The sequence below is a fragment of the Poecilia reticulata genome, chromosome 12 (assembly GCF_904066995.2).
Source record: "Poecilia reticulata chromosome 12, P_reticulata-male-v2, whole genome shotgun sequence".
In the NCBI taxonomy this organism is placed as follows: Eukaryota; Metazoa; Chordata; class Actinopteri; order Cyprinodontiformes; family Poeciliidae; genus Poecilia; species Poecilia reticulata.
In genome coordinates, this window is record NC_088841.1 from 1,681,859 (window position 1) to 1,702,541 (window position 20,683).

The window sequence follows — 20,683 nt, forward strand, 5'->3', positions numbered from 1 at the left end:
TTTCTGTTCTATAACTACAGCTCTATAAAAATAACATCCCACATTCTCACAGAAAGAACACTGTCACCGTGGTGACACTGTCTGTAAGAGAAACAGGACATGTCCTCCAATCCAGGGAGGAGCAAGACAGAAAGACTGTGTTATCACACACTGCTCCCTGCTGGTGGATGGGCATTACTGCACACACACACACGCATGCACACATGCACGGACGCGAACACACACACAAAGTACATACAAAACATTTAATGAAAACAAAAGCCTGGTGGAATATTAACACAGTCCTCCCCGATGGAGCAGTCAGCTGGAGCATCTGATACTTCATCAGTTTCCAAGCTAACAGCTGATCACATGTTCTTCATTGATCCAGCATTATTGATCCTCTCTGGTCTCACTGCATGTTTTTGTGGTTCTGACGTGGTTTTGTCCCACTATGATGTTGCTGTACATCTTCTGCTGCTCCTCCCTCAAGGAATCCTTCACTTTGCATCTCTTCAGTCCTCCATCCCTACAAGAAGCACATTCACAACCTGATGTTTAGAACCATTCAGCTTAAAATGGCTGCCACCCCACTGTGAAGGTTTGCAGTGCACAAATACATCACAGTTACACTGAAAGGGAACTTCCCACATGTGCATCTCCATGTTAGCCTCTGTGACCTTCTGACCTTCCTGAGCTCTAGCCACATACGTCTCATGAGCTGGATGATAATCGTCTGTCTTCCTTTGTGAATCTATCTGTTCACACCAGGTTCTATAAGCTGCTTTATTTCCTGTCTGCTATTCTTTTTCCCTTTATTTCTTGTCATTCAAACCTTTGCAGAACATTTAATAACTTAGACGATTTTCACTAATGCAACTTGTAAGTTAGGAGCAATATTCAGTTGCACAGTGGGATGAGTTAAGGCCGGAGAATAGATCAGATCTAATCAGTGTGTTGAGCGGAGGCTCGTCCTCACCACGCCAGGTCCAGCAGTCCTCCCTGATGAGCAATGACAGACTTGACTCTGTTGGCAAACTGAGCTGCATCCTCTCCATCCTGCTCACAACACATAAACAGTCAGTCAGAACCAAACACTGCAGCTCAGACCCACAGTAGAAAGAACTGGGCAGGTCTGGATGGAGACTTTCACGTTGGATGAGTTTTTTTGCACAGGAGATGTGGTTTACCCTTAAATCAAGTAAATTCATTTAAATCAGTAAAATTACAATCACACATAGCTGTATGCTTGGATTTCTTATTATGATATTACAAAACCTATTTTGTGGCTGATGGTGAAAAAATTCCATCCAATTTTAAAACTCTTTCAAAAGTGGACCAGATATTCATACTTTGTTGTATGAGTAACAACAAAGTAATACAATTCTTTTTTGGTTTCTGCATCTCACTCTGAGAAGCAAACATGCAGAGAAATAATTGTGATTGGTTTAGAGGTCTCTGCGCCGCCTGCATTTGTAATGAGGGTTGTGTATAGTTTAAAGTGACAGTATGATGTATTTTCCCGGCACATAGTGCCATTATATAGCACCATCAAATGTGTGAAGATGATTTGACGGTTAACTTTAATTGTTATAAAAATGTTATATATATCAAATATGACTTAAAAGAAATTGGACTTTGTAAATTAACACCTTGAAATTGGGCCTTTGTCTCTTTAAAAACTCCTGCTCTGCTCCTTTATTAACCCTTTAACAATGTTTCTACCAGCGTTGCTCAGTAGCTCCTATAATGAACTCAGCAGATGCTCAGTTCCAGCAGGTGTTTACTAATTGCTGCTGGCTAGTTTGAAGGAGTCCACTAGCCCACTTGGCTGCTTTGTGATGTGGAAGCATGGAGGCTTGAAAACTACAACTTAGAGGAAGAGCTGCTTCCCTAAGAAGCTAGGTCAGCATTTTGCACAGCTGAATGGTTGCCATGGGAGATTAAAGGATTTCTCAAACATGTATGAAAGAATCAAGGCAATACTACTGATGAGATAATAACATTATAACAAAAACGTACATTTTACACGATGCTATGGCTGTGAATCTTCACAGAAGGACAAGACTGCCACCTACAGGTCAAAATGAAACATACACCAACATGTCGGGGAAAGAATTAGAAGAGTGTTTGTTACCAGCCCTGACATTACATTCATCTGCAACTTTCTCATTCATTATGTCTTTATTTATAAGACACACTATTAGATGAATAATTGTTAATGTCTGCAATGATTTTAAATAGTGAACAAAGGTGTCAGCATACATGTTCCGTCTTAAAAGGAAAACCCAATATTCATATTACTAAGGACTGTTTGGAGAGCAACAATTGCTATATTCCTGTTATAAACTTGCATTTTTTATATTTAGCCAGTTGGATAGTCTCACCGCAGCAGATGTTCACACTAGACATAATGTTGTCCAAAATGCTAAAGGTCACAGAATGATGGAAACGCAGGTTAGGAGAGGAAAGAAGAAACCAGACATATACCTGATATCACCATCGCAAGTTTTTAAAATCTTGTTCTGCTCTTTTTGTTTCTTCAAAAACATAAAAACTATCAGCAGTAAGGTGGCTGGGTTACAGTTTGTGATTGTGCTCACAGCCAGTCTGATGTATTGGAAGGAGTGTTGAGTACCTGTATGGTCATGGGAGGGAGGTACCACACATTGACCACTATGGCCCAGCTGGTCATCGTGCGCAGCAGGTAGCTAACCATGTTGTATTTGCTGCTGTTCCAGAAAGCATCCCCGAAGCGACGGTCGTACTGGAACAGACACAAAGCAAACCACTTCACTTCAACCTGAACCGGAGAACCAGGAGAGTCCAACTGGTTGTTTCTACCTTAATAGCTACTGGATAAATGGTTCCTCCGATTTCAAAGCTTCCCTTTTTGAACATCATGACTGAGGTGTTGTTGACACATGTTCCTGTTGGAAACAAAGAGACGGACGTCACCAAACCATGAAAATGATCACAATCATCTTTATGTGCAAAGTGACAAAAGACTCAAACCTTCAGGAAATATGAGGATGGGAAGTTTGGTCTTTGCAGCGATGTGATGTCTCAGTCTGCAGAGACAGGGACGTAAAGCCCCGAGTCATCCTCACAACAATCAAACAATCTTAACATGATTTCAGTAACAAAGCAGATCTCCTCATTGTGAGTTCACACAGAGCGCCTCGACCTCTGGTTCTTTGGTGGGTTAAATAAATCCTGAATCATCTTTAACAGTGACCACATAGTGTATTCTTCCTGTAGTGTGGTCACAAAGCATGAGGGTGACCAATCATGTGTGAGGTGAACCCTTTCGCTGAAGGCATGACTCAGAATGAGTCACCCAGTGTGACGGTCTGAGCTGAACTGGGAGTCTGGGCTGACCGCTGGATCGGTTGTCTTCAGTGTGACTTTGAGGTTTTAGTTTGTATTGCTTAGCTGTCTTGATCATTTTTCTAGTTTGTTTTATGGACTTGCAAGTTTTTATTTTGCCTTCCTTCAATTTCATGTTTTTTTTGTTTAGCACTTTGGTCATCAGTTCATTTCAATTCAGTTTGTTTATAGGAGCAATTCACAACAACTATCATCTCAAGACACTTTGCAAAAAAAGTCATTTCAATCCAGTCACACTTGCATTCTAATTGATCCTAGTAATTAAACAGTACAGTAAGCTCAATTAATTATTCGAAGTGGATTCAAACGTTTCTAAGGAAACCCAGCAGACTGAATTGCAGAATTAATTCCTCCTGGACCAGCAGGGGGCGCCTGAATTGTGTTGCTGACTTTACAGCATTCTCTCATACTGAGCATGCATGGAGCAACAGTGGAGAGGAAAATTGGCAAATATACTGTACAGTACTTTGTCAAGACTGTCCTTTGACAGAAACCACTTCGCGTTACATTCAGTCATTCACATGCTGATGGGGGTGAGCTGCTGCTGCTGCATGGGGCAGCAGCAGCAGCTCACCCCCACTGGCCACCGCTGCCCTGCAGCAGTCTGACAGAGTCAGCACTGGACCCTCTGACCAACACCAGCAGGCAAGGTGGGTCAAGTGTTTTGCTCAAAAGAGAATAAAGGATTTCTCAAACAAAGAATCAAGGCAACACTCCTGATAACACTGAATGTTTAACACATAATCTCATCTGACAGAAATTCATATATGTCCTATTCCTAACTCTGAGTGGGAGGGGCTAATGCTAATGCAGCAGCTGGACTCACATTTAGACATCGATTGTCTGCCTTAGTTTTTATGTCACATTGATCTGTAGGAAATAAAGTCCATTAGTTGTTCTGGCTCTAGATGCGTTTTTTAGGAGTTTTTTCTAACTAGCTGTCATAAAGCTTCTTGTTGTCATGTGAACCTTGTCGTCACCTTCTGGTCACTGTGTTTCGGTCCTTCATCTCCGACCTCTCGAACCAGACATGGGGACAGGACCTGACCATGGACTTCTGAAGGATCCCCAGCAGACCTCCATGAGTCTGTCCGACCTGTGGACAAGGTGGCATTACAGAAGGAGTCACAGACTCACTGATTTTCCCCAGAAGTAAGACTCACCATGGCGTAGCAGCCATCATTGGCCAGGATCACCACGTCGATGGGGGTGGTGTGGTTCGCAACACATATTCCTCCCTTCTGAGGCCTGTTTTTTCTGCAGAAACACCAGCACACAGGCCAATGTGGATCTCACAACACTGACTAAAGTTAGGAAACTGAACAGCAATTCCTAACTTTGAAATTTCCAAATTCAAACTGTGCACAGTTCGTGCAAATTCTTCTAAAGAGCCAGCTTATTTTAGTTCCTGGTCTGAAAAAAACATTTTCATCAGATCAACAATAAGGCATGGGAAAAGAATATGAGTCTGTCTATATGCCTGAATACTATTATCTACCATCTAGCTTTATTTAATTTTAATGAGAGCATAGTACATTTTTATTATTAGGCTGTTATTCTACCAATCATTTCATTTCACAAAATAAGAGAAGAAACTACACGGTTTGAAAATCATTTGTTATTTAATGTCTAAGTTTAGACTTTGTTCTTTAAACTCTACATTTTGCAAACAGAAACTTTAAATGAAAAATACAGCAAAGTGTTGGAGGTTGGAGTGTGACTGACTTGTTGTGGTAGTGGATGGTAGCAGACAGTCCTCTGGCACAGATCCTGTAGCAGGTCAGGTGGACCAGCTCACTCAGCCAGTTCTTTGCACTGATAAGTAGAAAAACACAGGAGAATTGGGAAGGTTTCAGAATACGCTTTAAAAATAGAACAATGCTATTCAAAGCACTCTGTCAAAATACCCATCACACTTCTGACTTATTGTACATTTTTACAGCCCTGAAACTCATTGTATTTTACGTGAGAGACCAACACAAAGCAGATATTTTTACAAATACAAATCTTAGATAAATTGCCAGCAGTTATTTTCAGCCCACATTCCTCTGATACTAGTAAATAAAACGTGAAACCAAATGCGAGTTACGTAGTAATAAAATCCAAATAAAATACATTAAAGTATTTTATCCTTTTACAAGACACTGAACTGATGTGTTTATTTCTAGTATTTTACCTGCTCTCAGGCAGAAATCCAACCACATATGTTCCAATCACCAGCCAGGAGATACCGGTAGAGGCCAGAGCAATCCTGCAGAAAGTCACATAGTCTTCTAACAGATTCATGTTAAACTCCTCACAGATTGAACTTTGTGTTGAAATACTTCTTCTTTTTCTGATATATAACAGAGAAACACCTGCAGGTCTGTCAGAGGAGCTCCAGCACTACTCTGTGTTTCAGATCATTTGATCTGACATTAAGCTCCATACCAAATAATAAACCAGAATATATTCCTGCCATGACTCAGTCTTTGTGTTTGGTCACTGTCAGCCAGAGGAAGCTGGACTCTTAGCAGCTTCTAGTCTGATGTCTGTGTCACACTGACTGACCTGAAGGGTAAGAGGACGCAGTATCGCACAAACACTCCGAGACCCCAGATGATGGTGAGGCGGAGGCTGATGTAGTAGAAGTTTTGGTTGGTGCGGGTCAGAAGGTTCCAGGAAGCCAACTCCTCTGAGGAAAATCTCTGCGTGACCTGGTCCTCCACAATGCTCTCCAGACCCTTCTTACAGAAATACACACCATCGCTCAAACAGAAGGCCCCGGCCGCCTCAGGCTGAGAGCACCGGAGCTGCCACATCTCCTCCTCCATGGACCCCCCGACTCGCTCTATGATCCCTGCAAGACAACCAGCAGAACCAGAGGTAGTTCTACCTTCATGTCACAGCAGGAAAAAGGTCATGGAGTTTTGACTTCAAGTTATTAGATTTTTATGGGAAAGCATACTGTTTGACATATTTTTTTCATCATCACATGATGTGTTAATGATTAAAATGATTAAAACAGCTTTTCATTTCAAAAACTGTTTAATGCCCAGAGGTGGACTAAAACCTCCACTGAGCTTCAGCAAGACACAAAGTTAAAAATAGAAAAATCCAGTAAAGATCCAGTGACGCTTTTTTAAGATGCAAAGTTATTTAAAAATGTCTAAAATCTTTAGACAAATAAAAAAAAAAGAAAAAAACGCAATAGCTTTTTCTGAAGTTACAGAAACAGATTGATACTGGTTGATTCACCCTGTTAAGAACATCTCATACCAGCTACCAACAAGACTTTATACTGACAATGCATCAGTTCAGACCCACAATGGGGTTTTTGCACCTGATATGGCATCCGGTCATTTACATTAGTGCAGAGTCTCAACGGCACTTCAAGGGTTGACCTTGAAGTGCCGTTCAAGGTCAACCCTTGAACGGGTTGACCTTGAACCCGTTCAAGGGTTCAACTGGAGGGGAACTGGAGGTCCAGTTCCCCTCCAGTTCATGCATGACGACGCTTTTGGTCAGTTTGTGTAGATAAGGCAGTACTTAGAATGCAGTTGTAAATAACATAAAGGGTTGGCTTAGTGACTTTATTTCCTATCACAGTATTTCCATAGAGTGTGGGTAGACAGTCTTTAAATACAATTCCTTAGTCTATTCTAAGGAATTGTATTTATGGGAAACCAACAAATAATACTGGCATGCAGAGTGCCATGTAGTTTACTCAGTAACTGGAAGCTGCCCAGGTTCTGCGTCTGCAAACCAAACCCAGATCATTTGGACTGATGATGCTTATCTGTCCAAACTGTTACACCAACTGGCAGCTGTTGTGATGTGAGCTTATTTTGCAAAGACAGGACCTGCTGTCATGTTGGCCAGAAGTCCCATTTTGGGTGTTTCCTGGTTAAATAAAGTTTAAATAACACTAAAAAAAAGTCATTTTATAAAACTACTGGATATTTCTTAGGCTTATTTGTTGTTTTTATGTTGACTTTTGATCACAGAGTAAACCACCAAATACAACAATCTTCACAGCATAGATGTCTGCAGCTTCAGCTCCCTGCATAGTTACACACAGAAAGCTCAATGTGAAAACAATAGTTGGTAATTCCTCACACAGCTGTTTGTGTGCTGGGAAAATTAAGATGAAATGAGATTCAGGCAAGTGCTGAACAATGTGTGTAATGTTGACAGCATGTGGAGGATCATGAGGCTGCTGACCTCATGTTTACCCCCACAGGCACAGCCGAGTCTCCCTCAGCTTCCTGTTTTCTTTTTCATACCAGTTTTTCTGAGAACTAATTAAATGAATAGGATGGACAGACCTGAAGCTGAACTGAACAGTTCCAGCCTGGGCATTACGGTGACATCGCCACACCTACACACCATGTCCACAAAGGATTGGCTATCGCATTAAGCTTTGTGTACTAATAATGTGCTTTTATTCCAGAAGCCAGAGAGTAAATACTTTTCTGTTGTGTAAGTACAGCAATGTCGTACAGTGGGTATTCTCACAAACAGATGGGTGTCCACAGCTGCAGGTAAGATTAATGATCATCTCTCTGCTTGTTTGTTTTCTCAAACTTATTTCCAAAAATAAATGATCACCTCAGGCCAGGAGACATTTCATTCAGGAGTGCTTCACTGTGTTTCAGTGTTTCTTGGTGTACACACACACACACACACACACGCACGCACACACACACACACACACACACACACACACGCACACACGCACGCACACACGCACACACACACACACACACACACACAAATTCAGCTTAAACAAACACATGTGTGTTTAAACTGAATGTGATCCCAGTCTGCTCTTTGGCTACCGTTACACAACCTGCTGTTGCATCATCAACATGAGACGAGCCAGGAGTTTTCCCACACTGAGCGACAACCCCAACATCAGATGGTGCAGCTGACCAATGGGCAGTCCCAATTCTCTCTCACAGCGTCACATGATCTCCATGTGTTAGAAAAACAAATCCTTCCTGCAGCAGAACATTGTGTACTAAAGCCCAAACAAGAATCTGCCAAAGACCGCCTCATGTGGATCAGCAGCAGCGTGGCAGAACTTCTCCACATGTTGCAACCAAAGTTTAAGGGTCCCATTTCAGAGGGAAACCTTTTAACCCAGAGCAGAGTTCCTCCTCTAGCTGAGTGATGTTAGAACACAGTGTCTTCACTGTGCACCGGAGAACTTCAAACATTCTGTTTTAACAAACTTCAATCTTACGTTATTCATTTGTAATATTCATTTAGCATTATTATTATTATTATTATTATTTTCAAAATTATTTATTTTAGAACTTATTTATTTTCTTCCTGTATGTTTAGGTACTTTGTTCCATTTTTACTGTCATTTATTTTATTTATAGAAATTAAAGGTTATTCCTGCTGCTTAAGAGTTTATGGAATTATTAAGTTTTAATTGCATGACCTTTATTATGTAATAAATCGCTTCTTTTATCTTACATTTTTTTATTGTTTTATCATTATTTGTGCATTTTTCCAATTATCTTCATGTCTTTGGTTATTTTTAGTATTTTAATTATATTAATTAATATTAATATAATTAATATATTAATTATATTAAATTAGCTTTTCTCAAGCTTTTTTTGTCACTGAAGTGAGGTAACTCCTGATTTCTACACTAGTTATTTTACTTGGTTCTTTCATCAAAGTCCATTATTATGTGGAGCATATTGTCACAGTCAGCAGGTGACAGGTGGGGGACAGCCCAGTCCATCCCAGCACATCAAAATCAAACAAGCAGATGTAGAGTCACAAATCAGTCTAACATATATCTATTTATGACTGAGGTAAAGAATCTGAATATCTCCATAAAAACCTGCATTGCTTCTATTGGCTATCAGGACTAACCTGTATGCAGAGGCATTGGGGCGCTGGGCTGCTCCTGCCGGCCCCTCTGGATGCGTAACGTGGCCCACTGCAACACATTAAGGTTTTTTTCAGATGATTTTGAACAACACACTGCTGCATGCTTAAACATACACACACAACTTTCTAGTGAGGACTCAAACAGGACTGAGAATAAAAACATTACCTCAAGTATTTTGACCAGAACCTGGATGTAGACTTCGGTGACCCCCAGAGAAAGGCCGAACATGGCAGGAAGCATGATGAAGAACACCACCACAAACATCCACAGCTGGAAAATGGTCCCAGCCACATACCAAAGGTTCTCCATCACCGCGGCTCTCAGGTCACCTCATCATCTACAAACCAGTAACCATCCTTCTCAGTCAGACAAGCTAACTGCTGTGACTCACTAATTATATTTTCTCTCCTCCAGGAGTAATTGGTGCAAACTAGACATTGTTCTATTTACAAAGAGCTGGCACATCTTAAATGGGAACCAGAGAGGATAAGTGGGGGAATTTCAAGAGGACCAGAGCTAACAATGCTGCAGAATGCAACTAGTGAGGCTAGACTTAGTGTGTCTGCTGACCAGAAGCAGCTGTCCAACGCTGGGGTTACTGCCTGATAACACATGAGGACCTGAGGACTCTAACGGGTCCATTGCTTCTTAAAGCTTAACTTGACGCCCAACTGTTCCTGTAAGTAAGTGTGACAATACTTAAACACACACATACGCATAACACACACCGAACTGCTGCTGTTATTCCTGGTTACTGAGACACAATATATTACACCCCATTTGATTTTAAACTATTAAGCTTCATTTTAAAGTAATTTTACTATTAATTTAATAAACACGACCAAAGGAAGGTACGATACAGCTCAAATATGAAATATTCTTTAAATTCAGAAACTTTTGAGGACTCAACTGCGTCAACTGTACACGTGCATTTACTGTACACTAGTCGATAAAACACAAGAAATAATAAGTTATACATAGTTATGTAAATGAAAGTCTGACCGCGCAAAAAGTTTAATAAATGACTTGCAGTGACCGTCCTGTTGAAAGAAGAGGACTTACTGGGGAAACGTTACCCAGAGTGACCGCTCCATGATTTAAACAACCGAACCGAATCTGGCAATAACTGGCAAAAATAACATGTGTGGATGTAGCAGAACAGACCTGATAGTGGATGGTCCTTCAGCGTCCAGCTGATCTTAGCAAACCTCTGGATGTGTTTGGTCCACGGAGAGAAGAACGAGGACACGGTCCCTGTGGACGTTTTCAAATCTGCAGCACGTCAAGATATCAAGAAACCCGGAGTAAGACAATTCCTTGTCTTACATACTCCGGTACGGTAGGTGGCGGTAGGTACCCAGATATAGTATTGTGGTTGCCGTTATGTGCATGGAAGTAGAAGAAGAAGAAACAGAAGAAGGCGGCTGTTTGGATTTAATATATGTAGAGACATAATGTCGGAGCCTAGTGTTCGTATTTCGGGGACTGTTTTAGCTTCTCTCATGTTCCAACATGTTAACAGCGACTCAGATGTGGTGAGGACGTCTTTTAGAACTTTTACAGTCGTGCTTTCCGAACCCTGCTGACGATGCGATGCTGTTTCTAGTTATGGCAGTTGGCAAAGAGGGAGCAAAGTTAATTTATAGTCAGCTGCATTTAAACTGCCCTATTTGGGGCCTGCCAGTAGCATTACACAGGGAAGAGCAGTGACTGCCTTGCTTCGCAGGCACCTACCTATTGTTATACACCTAAAAGATTGTCTCTTTTATTTATTTATTAATCTTCCGTTACCGTTAATGCGGCTCGTACCGCTGCGTGCCCACCATTAAAAAAGATATAAAACGTGTGGCTTGATCTCGGCATCCGGGCTATTATTTTTATTGGGGTTTCATGTTAAAATGGCGACGTAAAAAGTTAAAAACGAGCGAAATTTCCAACTGCCGAACCTTAGAGTATAACTGACACCAACTGCCGCATTTTTAGAGTGAGAAAATTAGTGGATTTTTGACCCCAAAACAATTTTGAAATCGCTCTCATGCCTACAAAAATTGCTCTATTGGAATGAAAGTAGGTCATGAAATCGCACCGAATTCCTGCTCCGGTAAAATGTTTTTGAAATTTGTCCAGGGCTGACGGTTTTCGGTCCAGGTGCTTCAGAGCAAAATCAAGTGACAGTGTAATCACAGGCTCCCAGCCATTCATTTTCAGACTTTTCTGCAAATTGTCTGAGCTCAGCGCACACCATCTTTCTCTCATCGCTGTTATTACTGAGTGAGGTAGAGATACTGGCTCTCATCCGCTTCAAACGGTTTTCGGATCGCTTTTACGGATCCTGAACGGTAAGCAGTTGTTTGGACTGCTTTTTTCATCAAAATTGACTGGGTGTCTCATAAAGATAGAAATCCTTCACCTTTCTGTCACACACGGCAGTTGGCTGAGGATTAATCACTATGGCAACAGAATACAGAGAAAGGCAGAGCTGCTTGTTTGGACTACAAAGACGCCATCTCATGGCGGAACACTTTAATACAGAGGGCAGAGCAGAATGTCAGAACTACAAAAGTGGTGGAACACTCAATTATTACAGAAGAGGACTGAGTTGGCAGTTAAGAACTACATAATGGTGGAACTCTGAGTTACTACAGAAGGAGGGTGAGCAGAATGTTATAACTACAGACAGGGCGGAATGTTCTGGGCATTATATAACTGGTTTAACCCAACCACTGTTACACATTGGATTACTATGGCCATTTAAAATTAATCTTACTGAAAATTTCAAAGTAAAAGCCTGAATATTCCTCTCAGGCCTTTATTATATTTTTCTCTCAGGTTAGTGCAGAGTGAGCCACAGATATAAATCACGGTACCATCGGAGACAAGAAATTGCCCTCTTATATGCTTCAAACGATTTTCGGATCACTCTTACGGATCCTGAACAGCAAGCAGCTGTTAGAAAAACTGCTTCAAACAGTTAGAATTCTATCTCTCCCTGTGTGTCTCACTCACATGATAGTTGAGCTGCTCTTTAGAACTACAATGACTGAAGGTCAGAACTACAACATGGCGGAACTCTTGGATACCACAGAATAGGGCTGAGCTGGCATTTAGAACTACTTGCTGTTTTGGGCATTATATAGTTGGATTAACCCAACCACTATTACAGATTGGATTAGTGTGGTCATTTAAAATGACGCTTACTAAAAATTTCAAAATAAAAGCCTTGAGAATTTTTACATCATGTAATTGCTCTTTTGGGCATTAGATAACTGGTTTAAACAAAGAACTGTTATGCATGGGATTAGTGTTGCCATTTCAAATGAAGCTTACTGAGAATTTCAAAATAAAAGCCTCAATAATCCTCTCAGGTTAGTATACCACCGTAGGCGATGCAATAATGTTAGCCTTTATTATCTTTTATTCTCAGGATAGTTCATCCATCCATTTTCTTACACCCTTGTCCCTCAGTGGGGTCAGGAGGGGTGCTGGTGCCCATCTCCAGCTAGTGTACCGGGCGAGAGGCGGGGTCACCCTGGACAGGTCGCCAGTCTGTCGCAGGGCAACACAGAGACACACAGGACACACAACCATGCACACACACACTCACACCTAGGGGCAATTTGGAGAGGCCAATTAACCTGACAGTCATGTTTTTGGACTGTGGGAGGAAACCGGAGTACCCGGAGAAAATCCACACATGCACAGGGAGAACATGCAAACTCCATGCAGAAAGACCGGGGCCGGGAATCGAACCCAGAATCTTCTTGCTGCAAGGCAGCAGCTCTACCAACTGCGCCACTGTGCAGCCCTCTCAGGCTAGTTCATTAACTTTAGTACAAACATTAGCATTTCACTGTCTCCCACTAGTGCACTGCCTTGCGCATTAGCCTTTTTCCTAAAGTTAGCTATTGGCTAGTTTGCTTATTAATTAGACATGTTTAGTATTTTGAATGGAGCAAGACAAATTAAAACATGTTAGTGATATTCCACATGCTACTGCCAGCATTTAGGCTAACATTAGCATTTTGGCCAATTTTAGCTTATACACTAATTTTAACATAGAGAATGGCATAAGTCCATGCTACTCAAAATGCTTGAGACTCCACATGCTGTTGAGTACATTGCAGCTTTCTTTAGCATTGATGCTAATTTTTAGCATCAGAACGCTGACTGCTCAAGTATTCTTGAAGTTGAGGAGTAATGCATACAAGTAGAAAATACATACTGAGAAACTGATTAAGTGCATCAGCAGAACTACTGTGCACTGTAGATATATCCGGCATACATTTAGTTTCACAGTGAGATTCAGAGGGCCATTTTTAACTTGAATGTTAGCCCTGTTGTGATGGCAGGACTGGATACAGTAATACTCATAGTTTGGCCTTTTAAAGCTTTAAATTGAGAGGTTTTTTTTTTTAAATTGAGAAGTTTTTTTTCAATTATACATTTTTAAAAAGGGCATAATGAAAGAGACACGTTATAATTTAAAGTGATTTTCTTTAATCCACACAGGGTTAAATATACAGTACATTTAACTGTATGTTCCATGTTGCTGAAGGCTTTGGAACATTAACAGTATAAGACGCCTGTACTCTAATTTAGTGGGCAGAGCAAGAAAGAACTCTTCCACTTCTGCAGACAAAAGTTATCTGATCACATAAGAGGAGCAGTTCACATAAACCAGTAGGAGAAACAGCAGAGAGGCTGTTGCAGCACATCTCTCTATCATGACTGTATTTACTGTTCATAAAACCTGGAGGAGCTACTTCCTGCAGCAGAGAGCAGTGCATGCTGGACTGCAGCCTGATGTCTGCTGTCTGCTCTCTCCTCTCTGCCAGGAAGGCTTGGTTTTGGGAGAAAGCATCTTCCATGAACAGGTCACCATCAGTGACGCCCAGTCTGACCACATTCACATTGAGGAAATATACAGTGAGTACCCACCAGTGCAGCACCATTATTGAGTCATGTAGGATTGCTATTTGTCTTGGTGTGTTATATTCACATGCTCTGTGTACAGAAAAATTCTGAAAATGTTATCTGACCTCCAAGAAATCTTCAGTTGTGCGTAGAGCTCAGCAGTTGTGTGTCATCAGTGTGTGTAATGTGTTTGACAGACATCCAGAAGCACGTCGGCTGTCTCAAGCTGAACATGTGAGTCCTGCAGATCAGCCATCAGCACAGTGTTGCTGTTACAGTATGTGTGTGTGTGCTGTTTGACAGTGTGTGTGTGTGTGTGTGTGTGTGTGTGTGTGTGTGTGTGTGTGTGTGTGTGTGTGTGTGTGTGTGTGTGTGTGTGTGTGTGTGTCAGTCTGTACAGCAGCTCTGGGGAGGTGAACCTGGATGTGCTGCAGGAGATGCTTGCAGATAACAAGCAGGTAGGTGAGGGATGGATTCAGCTCACTGTGGAAGGTTTGGTGACATTTCTGCTTTTATATATATATATATATATATATATATATATATATATAATATATATAATATATATATATATATATATATATATATATACATTTTATTTTTTTTTATGTAGCATGATGTGTTTAATGTGTGACAGTTTTAGCACTGTTGCCTTGCAGCGAGAAGGTTTTGGGTTCAAATCTTTCTGCATGGTGTTTGAATGTTCTCCCTGGGGTTTGGGGTTCTCTCTGAGTACTCCAGTTTCCTCCCAAAGTCCAAAAACATGACTTTGAGGTTAATTTGGGTGTTTAATATATGTGGCCTTATCATCTAATGTGCAGCATGCATTTGGTATTGTATTCTAACCTGTATGACTTACCTTATTATCACAGTCTTGCAAAAGTATTTCTACCCTTCTCTGTGTAATTGGCTCATAACGTCCACAACACAAAGCTGATCTCCCTCCTCTCTCAAAATCAATTATGCCACATATTCTTAGTTGAAGGTCTGACCTTTGACTAGGCCATTCTGCCATTTTTTGGTCCTTCCACAGTCGCTCCATGTTCAGATGAATGAGAGTTCTGTGAGGAGTCCAAAGCTTGGGATCTAGTTTTTTATCCTAACCTCCTCCCAGGTCCGTCTGCTGGGTTTCTTAGTCTTTATGATGCTGGCTGTTCCCTAAAGAATCTCTGAGCAGAAACAGAATAGATGCATTTTTACTGAGATAAAACTGGACACAGCTGCAGTTAATATCTGAAGGTGATTTTATTTTCATTTTAGGGCATTAAAATAACATGGGTGACATACACATGCATGCTGCACCTTTCAACATTTTCTTTACCAAACCCCACGTCAGCTTTCATTGTTTTTCAGTTTTGTTGGTCTTTCACATTTTGTCCAAAATCTCAGTGTTTAAGAGACAAATATGTCTTATTATGTCATTTTGAAGTCAGAGTTGACTGTGGGCCTAATGACATTAGTAATGGTGGATGTTTTCATGTGGTATACAGACTCAGCAGGATTGAACTAGATGCTCACTGAACCACTTCTTTCACTTCTGAAACTGATACTTAGGATTTTGCCCGGTGTCACTAACGCAACACTTGAAAGTAAACTATATAAAACATAAGAATGTTTTATATAGTTCAGATAATGTAGCTAGGAAATATATAAATATTATGTAAAAAAATAAAGCATGACGTCACTCAGAGCACTAATCATAGAATTTGCCTTGTTGATCAGGCATGTTGTCACCAATACCTGATCTGAATTTTTTTTCAATATCTGGACCAGTATAGATAGTAATATCCCATCAGTGCATCTTTACCAGTGTAGATTGAGCACTCTTTGTGTGATGACAGGTGAGGTCTGAGTGTGTCTCGGTGAAGTAGAGTGTTTGTGGTGCAGGACAGTGTTATCGGTTGGTACCGGCAGCGCCGGCACTCGGAGCAGCACATGACGTTCAGGGAGAAGCTGGTCCATGACAAGCTGAAGAGCGCTCTGAAGAACCCCCACATGATCTTCCTGCTGCTGACGTCCAGCAGGGTGACCCCCACAGACTCCACCCACCGCATGGAGTACTCCGCCTTCACGTCCCGCACCAGGTGACGCCCGCTCCAGTGGGACGGGTTTGCTCGGTGTGTTTACTCGGGGAGTGCTGTCCTCTGCTCTCTACAGGCGCTTCGTGAACATCCCGGTGCTGGTGACCAACCTGGGTCTCCTGGAGCAGCAGGGCTACTGGAAGGTGTCCGCTCCCTGCTCCGCTTCAGGCTACAGCCTCACCATGAACAAACACGGGTAGCTTTGCTCTCACGCTGGCCCAGACGGGTAGCAACCGTGCTCCTGTTCACAAAGCTCCACCGTCTGTTCCAGGTCCAGGTTCTTCTCCCCCAGTGGGATGTTGAAGGAGGTGGATGAGATGAACAAGATGAACGACTCTCTGCAGGTGGAGCTGCAGGTGAGGGAGGAGTGAAGGCACATCACAACGTTCTCATCAGGATTCCTACAGTCTCGAAAAGTCTAGAAGTTGATTTATTTTTCCGTTCTGGATTAGTGTGGAGAAATATTTCTATTTCCAGAGTGTGATTCCATGCACACTTCCTTTATTCATTTCTTTCTTCACCCCATTTTCTTTTTCTTTTTGTCATTCCTTACTTCCTAGCTTCTATCTGCTCTCCATTCCATCTGCCCCATTTTTCTTTTTTCCCATCCATTTTGTACTTTTTTCTTCCCTTTATTCTATTCAGTTTATTTTTATAGCACCAAATCACAACAAATGTCTCAAGGTATTTCACAAAAATTCATTTCAACTCAATCCCACATACATTCCAATCGATACTAGTTATCTAACAGTTGTACATTAAAGTAGCTTACAAAGTTTCTAAGGAAACCTGTCAGGTTGCATCAAATCATTGACTTGCAGGATTCACTCCTCCTGGATGAACATGTAGACAATCGTTTACATCAGGGATGGGCAACTGGTTTATTTTACAGAAATCCCTCATACTGAGCATGCATGTAGCAACAGTGGAGAGGAAAAACTTCCTTTAACAGGAAGAAACCTCCAGCAGAACCAGATAAACCACTTTATTCTTTCTTCCCTTCCTCTCCTCCTTACTGTTGTATTAAAAGTTTGAGTTCCTATGCTAATCTGACTGTGGAAGTCTTATGTTTTGACATGGTGAATGTATGGGAGCCCTGTGTCTTCAGACAGTCTTGCTGTGTTTGTGTTTGTGGACAGAAAGCATGCAGAGAGGTGGAGGAGAGTGAGCGTGCAGTAGAAGCGCTGCAGATGGAGGTTTCAGCCCTGAGGAAGAGCCTCAGAGAGAAGCAGCAGAGCTCAGCAGGAAACGTTGCAGGTAAGATCCAGATCCACCTGCAGGTGCTCCTGCTTCAGCTCCAGGCAAGTCCTCATGCTGCCCGTTTCCATAGGAACCAGCAGCCCAGTTGAGCCCAGGAGCAACCAGCTGCTGCTAAAGGCCGTCAGAGCGCTGCTGGGCTCCTGCCCTCGCTTGCTCACTCAGACGCTGTCCCTGCAGGCCCACCCTGTCCCCAGCAGAGACACAATGGCAGCAGACTCAGACAGGGAGCAGGAGCAGCCTGTCCCGCTGCAGGACGGCTGTGGGACGAAGCAGATTGGTGCGCTGCAGGCCAGGGGCAGGAAACGGAAGAGGAACAACTGCTGACTCAGCAACCTGCATCAGGGAAGTCTGTCCCTGATGCAGGGGAAATAAATAAAGCTTAAAATAAATGCTAGGCCTAAATTAACTGCAGAAATAAAATATGTAGATATGTTTTATTTGAAAACATTTTTTTATGAGTATTTTCTAAGTTCTCAAATGAACAAATGTTACAATTTGTCACCTGGAGTTGGTTCAGAATAACAATTGTTTTTTAGAATTCATTGGAATAAATTCTTATTTATAAAGGCGTCTCGGCCATATTTAATACTGACTGAAAGGTCTTCCGTGGTTTCCAAATGCAGCTCAACAGGTTCTGCTTGATGGTCTACAGTCTCCTCATTGGTCCAGAGCCACTAAACGTCCCTCTGAGGACCAGAACATGGGTCACTCTCCATCACAGGCCTCAGCAGGACAAAAAGGGGAAAGGCAGGAAGGGATGGTGGACATTTTTAAGTTTAATACAAACAAAATCAGCTTTTAACTTTACACACTGGGAACAGTAAATGCTGATCCTCTAATCCAGATGTTTGATGCTGCAGATCCTGGGATCCTTCATGAACTCTGGGTATTTGTGGGTCACTGGCATGAAACCTGCAGGTGAACAAAAAACCCAGACCTTCAGCAAAATGAGGAAACAATGCGAGTAATACAAACTTTCTGGGTATATCAAATAAATCAGAAAATCCATGGAATGAGTTTCATCAGAACACCACAGCAGACCGAGTCCATCACACTGCTGACACGCAACCATCAGCTGCTCCCGCTGCCAACCACCTGATCAGATGCTGGCACCACCTCTGTATGCGTGTTATTCCAACCCACTAGTAACGCTGGGAGAAGCTAGAATCCAACTCACCTAGTGAGTGAGCCTTCTTTATGGCTTTAGAGATCTCCTTCTGCTTTTTCCCACATAATCCTGGAGGACAGAGAGACACTGAGTGGCAGCAGCCTTCAACTCTGGACAAGGCTGAGCAGCCGCAGCTCACCTGTGATGTGTCGGCCGTAGATCCTGCCAGTGTGAGGAGAGACGAACTGAGACAGAAGCTGAGGGAGGACAGGTGGAGATCAGGTTACTGCAGCACAGTACAGCCACTGGATCTTCTTACTAACAGAAGATCCAAGTAGAGTTGGAAATGTGAAACTGACAGGAAACAGCCTCAACAAGACAGCTGTCAGTTCAAACAGCATAGAGGTTTTTTTTTTATTCCTGGTGACCAATGGATTAAGCTAGGTTTAAAACTTTGAATCCAAACAAACTGGAAGGTAATAAGAAAGGAAACATTCTAAGGGAATAGAAAAATTAGAACACAAAATGACAGAAATGGGAATCCATGTGAGCAAACTACAAAACTAGGTGAAGGCAATCTGATTCATGTACAGATGGGACCAATATAGAAACCATCAACACCTTACAAAGAATATGATTGGATGAAAGCAGGATTGAGTTGTAAATCCTAAGATGCACTGGCTAAATATATAATGGTTTTATTGATGCCGTCTAAAAAAATCGGAGGGATAAAACTGCTGAAGGTCTCCATAGTGATGATGCAGGGATGAGTCAGTCCAGATTACTGAGGATCTGCCCACTGAGCAAAGAATGCTTCCTTCAGCAAATACAGGTCAACTTAATGAAAGGGCAACATGGATGGATGGTTAGAACTTCTAGCCTCGGAATGGAAGCTGCCAGCTGAGCTGCGTTTCTTCTAAAAATAGTTATTTTTCTAAACACTGGATGATTCTATCATTTATCCCACTGCAGGATATAAAAAAAAATGAACTGTTACTAAACACTGATTATCCTCTAAAGTTATTATTCCACATTTTCTGGCAGGGCTAGAATTTTTAGAGATGTAGGTTTAGATGAAGGACATGTGCTCCGGAGGAGCCTGAGAGCCACCTGTGTGTTTTTGGTTGCAGCTGGAACTATGAGGCGTTCACTGACCCACCTGGATGTTTTTAAAGTCCACAGTGACGTTGCAGAGCATGCAGCCTTTTTTGGACTCTCTGGACAGATTCTCCACTTTTAGAAGCTACACAGAAAGACATCCCGTTATTACAGACTCGTATTGCAGCCACATAACAATCTATCAGTGTCTTACTTACAGCGTCATCTTTCGGAAGGACTTCAGCGGATGTGAGGCTCCTGTGTGCTGCACAGAGAAAACAGCAGCCCGTTCACACTGACAAATGTTTCGTTTCAACAAACTGAGGCTTTATAGCTTACACGGCGGAAACTCGTTCAAACTGACAGATACTCACTTGTGCTCCTAGGGAGATAGAAAACAGCCTTTAGCCTCTGGAACCCTCTCACGCACAACATTTTGACCTGACACAGGACAGGAAGAAGCTCCGGGACGACGGTAAACACTGGCAGTGTCACTATGGTTCCGAGCGACCGTATTTCCAGTTTTAGTTAAAATGTATAAAGGTAAACACATTTTTGTTAACATTAAATATAATGGATGTATGTATATATATATATATAAAATTTCCATCAATCGATGACGATGATTGAAAGATTATATTATATATAATTAATAACGGTCCGTGTTTGCTGATCCAAAAATACCAAATAGAAAACTTCCCTACAGTTACAAAGGTTCAAACAAAAAACACCGTGTTAAAAAAATATTTGCAGAGAGAAATTGTATGCGTCTATATAACTTTTTAAATGAATATCTATAGTAAATGGGAAATATATCGAGATCGAAATATTTGTAATCAACAAAATCTAACCAGTTACAACCCTTTTAATCTTTAATTAACTATGTTTACGTGACTTTGGGTTGTCCATCAACAGCAGCACGATTAGTTTGGCAAAACACCGTCCGTTCCTCCAGTAATC

At 41.7% G+C, this 20,683-nt stretch overlaps 3 protein-coding genes across 6 annotated transcripts; 1 reads left to right on the top strand and 2 right to left on the bottom strand.

The window, feature by feature from the left end:
- Window positions 1–231: 231 nt before the first annotated feature.
- On the bottom strand, window positions 232–10,615 carry gpat3 (glycerol-3-phosphate acyltransferase 3). 2 transcript variants are annotated; one of them, XM_008423113.3, is made up of 13 exons: window positions 10,427–10,615; window positions 9,428–9,599; window positions 9,244–9,310; window positions 5,920–6,208; window positions 5,546–5,620; window positions 5,095–5,184; window positions 4,533–4,626; window positions 4,350–4,465; window positions 2,995–3,050; window positions 2,824–2,909; window positions 2,618–2,746; window positions 959–1,038; window positions 232–508 (listed from the first exon to the last, which is right to left on the bottom strand). In XM_008423113.3, exons 2-13 carry the CDS (start codon window positions 9,569–9,571, stop codon window positions 373–375), a joined length of 1,362 nt encoding a protein of 453 aa, XP_008421335.2. In that variant the 5' UTR covers window positions 9,572–9,599; window positions 10,427–10,615; the 3' UTR covers window positions 232–372. The 2 variants fall into 2 exon arrangements, with proteins under 2 accessions (XP_008421335.2, XP_008421336.2); XM_008423114.3 differs by lacking the exon at window positions 10,427–10,615 and adding an exon at window positions 9,833–9,933.
- Window positions 10,616–10,638: 23 nt separating this feature from the next.
- On the top strand, window positions 10,639–17,954 carry abraxas1 (abraxas 1, BRCA1 A complex subunit). The gene is made up of 9 exons (XM_008423112.3): window positions 10,639–10,797; window positions 14,098–14,188; window positions 14,374–14,410; window positions 14,568–14,634; window positions 16,064–16,260; window positions 16,334–16,453; window positions 16,529–16,613; window positions 17,397–17,514; window positions 17,588–17,954. Exons 1-9 carry the CDS (start codon window positions 10,717–10,719, stop codon window positions 17,839–17,841), a joined length of 1,050 nt encoding a protein of 349 aa, XP_008421334.1. The 5' UTR covers window positions 10,639–10,716; the 3' UTR covers window positions 17,842–17,954.
- Window positions 17,933–20,647, bottom strand: mrps18c (mitochondrial ribosomal protein S18C). Of its 3 annotated transcripts, none has more exons than XM_081613355.1 (8): window positions 20,614–20,647; window positions 20,098–20,217; window positions 19,942–19,988; window positions 19,785–19,868; window positions 18,825–18,882; window positions 18,695–18,754; window positions 18,330–18,429; window positions 17,933–18,203 (listed from the first exon to the last, which is right to left on the bottom strand). In XM_081613355.1, the coding sequence occupies exons 1-7, from the start codon at window positions 20,630–20,632 to the stop codon at window positions 18,353–18,355; spliced, it is 465 nt and encodes a 154-aa protein (XP_081469481.1). In that variant the 5' UTR covers window positions 20,633–20,647; the 3' UTR covers window positions 17,933–18,203; window positions 18,330–18,352. The 3 variants fall into 3 exon arrangements, with proteins under 3 accessions (XP_081469481.1, XP_008421340.1, XP_008421338.1); XM_008423118.3 differs by having other exon boundaries at window positions 17,933–18,240; XM_008423116.2 differs by lacking the exon at window positions 17,933–18,203 and having other exon boundaries at window positions 18,273–18,429.
- Window positions 20,648–20,683: the final 36 nt, after the last annotated feature.

Excerpts from the sequence above, each read along its gene's own strand:
- gpat3 (XM_008423113.3), bottom strand. The coding sequence starts at position 9,571 with ATGGAGAACCTTTGGTATGTGGCTGGGACCATTTTCCAGCTGTGGATG. Across the intron at positions 6,209-9,243 it reads CCCAATGCCTCTGCATACAG|GGATCATAGAGCGAGTCGGG; the intron begins GTTAGTCCTGAT and ends GTTGTCTTGCAG. Across the intron at positions 509-958 it reads GGACTGCTGGACCTGGCGTG|GGATGGAGGACTGAAGAGAT; the intron begins GTGAGGACGAGC and ends TGCTTCTTGTAG.
- abraxas1 (XM_008423112.3), top strand. The coding sequence starts at position 10,717 with ATGTCGGAGCCTAGTGTTCGTATTTCGGGGACTGTTTTAGCTTCTCTC. Across the intron at positions 10,798-14,097 it reads TTAACAGCGACTCAGATGTG|GAAGGCTTGGTTTTGGGAGA; the intron begins GTGAGGACGTCT and ends CCTCTCTGCCAG. Across the intron at positions 14,189-14,373 it reads TCACATTGAGGAAATATACA|ACATCCAGAAGCACGTCGGC; the intron begins GTGAGTACCCAC and ends TGTGTTTGACAG.
- mrps18c (XM_081613355.1), bottom strand. Across the intron at positions 19,989-20,097 it reads CTATCTCCCTAGGAGCACAA|CACACAGGAGCCTCACATCC; the intron begins GTGAGTATCTGT and ends TTCTCTGTGCAG. Across the intron at positions 19,869-19,941 it reads TCCTTCCGAAAGATGACGCT|CTTCTAAAAGTGGAGAATCT; the intron begins GTAAGTAAGACA and ends CTTTCTGTGTAG.